Source organism: Gadus chalcogrammus, chromosome 4 (genome assembly GCF_026213295.1).
Source record: "Gadus chalcogrammus isolate NIFS_2021 chromosome 4, NIFS_Gcha_1.0, whole genome shotgun sequence".
NCBI classification, from domain to species: domain Eukaryota; kingdom Metazoa; phylum Chordata; class Actinopteri; order Gadiformes; family Gadidae; genus Gadus; species Gadus chalcogrammus.
The window spans coordinates 1,039,480-1,044,479 of record NC_079415.1 but is presented as its reverse complement, the minus strand read 5'-3'; the positions used below and the strand labels follow the sequence as shown (position 1 = coordinate 1,044,479).

General features: G+C 48.4%; 1 protein-coding gene across 1 annotated transcript in view; it reads right to left on the bottom strand.

The window, feature by feature from the left end:
* Window positions 1-5,000, bottom strand: part of LOC130380399 (ankyrin repeat and BTB/POZ domain-containing protein 3-A) — a 49,704-nt gene that overhangs the window by 20,051 nt on the left and 24,653 nt on the right. The window contains exons 2-3 of the mRNA XM_056587590.1: window positions 3,065-3,217; window positions 2,087-2,252 (exon numbers count right to left, since the gene is read on the bottom strand). Coding sequence (XP_056443565.1) covers window positions 2,087-2,252; window positions 3,065-3,217 — 319 coding nt within the window. The remainder of the gene's footprint in view (window positions 1-2,086; window positions 2,253-3,064; window positions 3,218-5,000) is intronic.

Below are 5,000 nucleotides of genomic sequence, written 5' to 3'. Positions count from 1 at the left end.
CTGTGTTCCCTGGGACCGTGCACTGTGTTTGAATCCAGAAACCAAATTGCGCTCATCGGGATGCGTGGGCGGCTGAGTGAAAGTATTATATCCCTCCATTGGCAGTTCTTCCAGAGATAACACGCAGACGCCGAGAACACGTCTGAATCACAGCTAAGGGTATTTACGTAATTTTAAAAGAGAAGCCCATCAACTCCTCACAGTATTGTTGTATTTGGGCCAGCAGCCTCATCACCGTGGTTCAGCCTGAGTGCGCTGCGTTCATCACCCTAGCAACGCGGTCGTTCCTGAGATCTTTAGAACAGAACACGACCATCACGATGGAAATACCCGTGATGAAGTGGGAATGGCGGTTTGGTATCCAAAAAACCTTTGTCACTGCAGATTTCTGCAAGGGGTTTAATCGTGTTTGTGTTCGAATGGATCGGTACGTCTGATTGATGATCTTTGCTGAAAAAGTATTTGAGCTCTCGAACCCCTCCCAGAGTGCTCAGCCCGTATCGACCTGAGCAGGCTGGCTCCTCACTCCCGCTCTACCTGCTCGTCACTAATCGGTCTCCATGGTCACGGAACGTCTCTTTGGATTAAAGTGTGAAATACGATTTCCTCCCGTCTTCTCACTCTTGAGTCCGCCCGCCGCGGACTCAAAGATCAGCCAACACTTGCAGAGTGATATAAAGTTAAGACATTGGGCGGCATTCTGGTTTATCGACTAAATTGCGTGAAGGCTTGAGTGTAATTGTGTCGGTACCTTAACTTTTTTATTTTGCCCACTCTTTAATGACTGGACACAAATTGTTGCGACGCCCACTCGTATATTGACAATAATGAGGTAAGAGGGGCAAACACTCAAATGCATCAAATCACAGGGGCTTGATTGGATGCAGTATGTCCTCGGAACAGACTGTGCCTGGCGAGTGTGTGTGTGTATTTGTGTGTGCATGTGAATGCGTGCCTGTGTATTCCTGTGTGTGTGTGTGTGTGTGAGTGAGAGTGATTGCGTTGCTAGGTAATAGGCAATAGCAGCACACTTATTCCATGGATGCAAACTGTTCGCCACTTTGCCTGTGGGGGTGTGCACTTTGTGTGTGTGTGTGTGTGTGTGTGTGTGTGTGTGTGTGTGTGTGTGTGTGTGTGTGTGTGTGTCTGTGTGTGTGTGTGTGTATCGGTATGCGTGTGTGTGCCTGAATTTGTCAATGTGCATATGTGTGCTTGTTTATCTACGTGTATTAGTTTTTGTGTGGAAATCCATGTGTTTGTGTGAGTGTGTGTATGTGGGTTTGTTTATCTATGTGTATCCTTTCTTGTGTGTGTGGGAGTGTGTCTGTGTGTTTATATGCAAATCCATGTTTCGGTGTTTGTATGAGTGTGTGTCTGTGTGTGTCTAAAGGCTGCACTTTTGTTGCTGGGTGTGCGTCTTTAGGCATAGCTGTGTATCTGTGAGTGTGTTTCTTTCTATACCTGTTTGTGGAGGAATGACAAGCTTTGTGTGTGCGTTGTGTGTATGTGAGTGAGTGTGCGTGCATGAATGCGTGTGTGCAGATGTGTATGTGTGTGTGCTTGCTTGCGTGTGTGTCTGTGTGTGTGTGTGTTAGTGTGCATGAGTGTGTGTGTGTGCAAATGCACGCATACGCGCGCTGGCATGCGTTCCTGCGTGTGCGATGGTTCATGTGCGTGCGTATGTTTGTATGCGAGTGTGTGTTTGTGCGCGTTTCTGCGTGCAAATGTTTGCTTACGTGTTATCTTGTGTGCGTGCACATGTGTGTGTGTTAGCGAGTGTTTTTGTGAGTGTGCATGTATGCACGTGCGTGCGTTCCTGCGTGTGCGTGCGTCCACCTGTGTGCATGCCTTCGTGTGTGTGTGTGTGTGTGTGTGTGTGTGTTTGTGTGTGTGTGTGTGTGTGTGTGTGTGTGCATGCCTTCGTGTGTGTGTGTGTGTGTGTGTGTGTGTGTGTGTGTGTGTGTGTGTGTGTGTGTGTGTGTGTGTGTGTGTGTGTGTGTGCATGCCTTCGTGTGTGTGTGTGTGTGTGTGTGTGTGTGTGTGTGTGTGTGTGTGTGTGTGTGTGTGTGTGTGTGTGCTCTCCTACCTGCTCGCTCATGCTGTTGATGCCGTCGGGCCCCAGCAGGTTGACCGCCTGCTTCACCAGGTCGGTGCGGCCGCAGTTCAGCATCCTGAAGCCCAGGTCCTGCAGGAACTTGGCCTCGGTGGACGCCGCGTCCAACTTCCTGCTCGCGCAGAAGCAGTCGTCGGCCCTGGAGACGCAGCAGATGAACGGATGAGATGAGGAGGCTGCTGGACCCAGGGGCCCTGGTACTGGGTCCACTGTCTTCAGCTCCGTTTAAAGCGGACACGTTAGACCACCAGGTGTGAGGGTGATTAGCCGCCACAAGCCGTTGTGGCGTGTAACGCTAAACATACTCACACCTGGTGGTAGAGTATGTCACCTTTAAGATGTTTGGTTAACGTTCTTCGCCATCGAGGTTTGCGAGGGGACGATCTTTCAGAACCACCTATGAATTTTTTCGTTTCCAACTGACAGTGAACCGTCTGCCATTCAACCACGAAGCGAGGGGCGGACGGAAGGACAGAATCCCTCCTCAGCTATTCAGCTCTTCAAAGCTCATTCTCTTGTTTGTATGAAGAGCGTCGGGCGTTCTTTAATATTCATTTTCCATTCGTGGAATCAAAAGTCGAGGACATCCAGGTCACTTTGGTGCGGCTGTTAGTTTATCTGAGGGTCAGGTCTGCTTATTGACTCGTCGGTCTGGAGTGCTATCGACGCATCGACGCAATGAGGGTCGAGGCTACGAAGTTTACTTTGGATTTAGGATGGTTCTGCAGAATAGTTTGTGAAGGTTGGTAAAAAGAAAAACAGCCAGACACTTTTAAAATAACTTCTTTATGACTTAGGCATCATAACTTAAGGCCATAAAATAAATCTCTAGATATCTAAAAATCAAATTAATATATATATTTTATAAAACAGCCTAGTTATGGGCACACTGTGGGCTGTTAAATGGGTATTATAATAACTCCTTAAGGGAGGAGATATTCACCCCCTTACTTCAGCTGACGTGGTTCACAGTCCACCCCGGGCAGCAGCAGTCTGGCCGCCTGCCGGACGTCATCGCTGTCCACCGAGAAGCTCCGTCTGTGGGCCGTGTGGGCGACCGCGACCCTGATCCACTCCATCAGCGGGGGCAGTACCAGGAACGGCCTGCAGGGGGAGACAGAGTTCAAACAGCGTTACGCCATTTGAGTCATAGACGGACTTGCGTCAGGTGAAGGAGCAGCAAGATAGCTAATAGGTAATAACAGACAGAGATGGGAGGTCTACATTTTTAATGAAAGATGCGCTGACTGAGTCGTGAAACACACATTCCGAAGGCTATTTTAATACAATCTAGACTTGTCTAAGAGAAGAAGAAATAAGACAAAGGTATTGCAAAATGAAGTCGAATTATATTATTTTTCAAGCTAAATCCTCACACAGAAACACTGTGAACACAACAGCAGCCATTTCATATTGCCCGTCTAACCCCCCCCCCCTCCACCCCCAACACCTACAATGCAACCGAAACATTAAACTATGGCAAGAAAACGCTAAGCTGTCTCCTCAGCAGTTTGCTGACTAACATGAGACTGCCCCCACACCTCACCACCCAGAGTTACGACAAACACAACGAGGGCTGCACATAGAGAGAGAGAGAGGGAGAGAGGGAGAGAGAGAGAGAGAGAGAGGGAGAGAGGGAGAGAGAGAGAGAGAGAGAGAGAGAGAGAGAGAGAGAGAGAGAGGCACTTGGGATGAAAGAGAGAGAGACAATGAGAAAGAAGGGGAGGAGGCTAATAACATTGGGATGAGGGACGTTGAGTGACAAAGGTTGAAAGAGAGAGAGAGACATTGAGAGAGAAAGGGAGAGAGACAGTGCGGAAGATGGGAGACCAAGAGGGAGAGAGAGAGAGAGAGAGAGGGAGAGAGCGTCAGAGAGAGAGAGAGAGACAGAGAGAGAGAGAGAGAGAGAGAGAGAGAGAGAGCGTCAGAGAGAGAGAGAGAGAGAGAGCGAGAGCGTCAGAGAGAGAGAGGACCAGACTCCTGCCAGGAGAATCCCCCGTATGGAAAGAGCACAGAACAGCTTGATCTCTCAGAGACACTCGACCCTCTGCTGTACCTCCTTTAGAAACCAGACATTTTAGCGGATAGCATGACTAACAGCATGACTAACATGACTGACGTTAATATGTTTTAACAAATATGGAACTGGACCGCTTAGTCTTCCAAAGACTGTCCAACCCTTGGCTCTACTTCCTTTAGAACGAGACTCTTTGAACTAGACATTTGAACAAGATAGTGTTATTATGTTGGAACTAGAATACTGGAACTAGACACCTTAATATGTCAAGTCTTTAACAGGCCATTTACGTTGTTTAAATGGTTTAACAAAATGGAACGGCATCTTTTAACATTATAGTTGATTTCTGCACTCACACGCAGAAATCAACTGTGGTGTTTAAAAGTATAATATAATTTTTTCTTTCTCTTAACATTCCATCGATTCGTGTTACGATGAAGAGGTCCTTAAATTATTTCCTTACTTTATAATAACGTGTGAAATCCTTCTCGTTGACCTCCTTTACTTCCTCTTTCTCTTTCCCCCCACTCCACCCTCACACTGACTGTGTCCCCCCCCCCCCCCCAAACCCCACAGAGATGAATGTCATCTGGCCTGGTCGCCCCCAGCCTCTGTTCTCCAGCCTCCTACACAGGGCCGCTGAGCCCCTCGGCTGAATGCTAATATAGCACTAGCCACGAGGGACCAGGGCGCCCACTGGGGTCTCTCTCTCTCTCTCTCTCTCTCTCTCTCTCTCTCTCTCTCTCTCTCTCTCTCTCTCTCTCTCTGCCCTCTGTCTCTCTGTCTCTCTGTCCTCCTGTCTCTCTGTCCTCCTGTCTCTCTGTCTCTCTCTCTCCTCTATCTCTCTCTGTCTCTCTGTCTCTCTCTCTC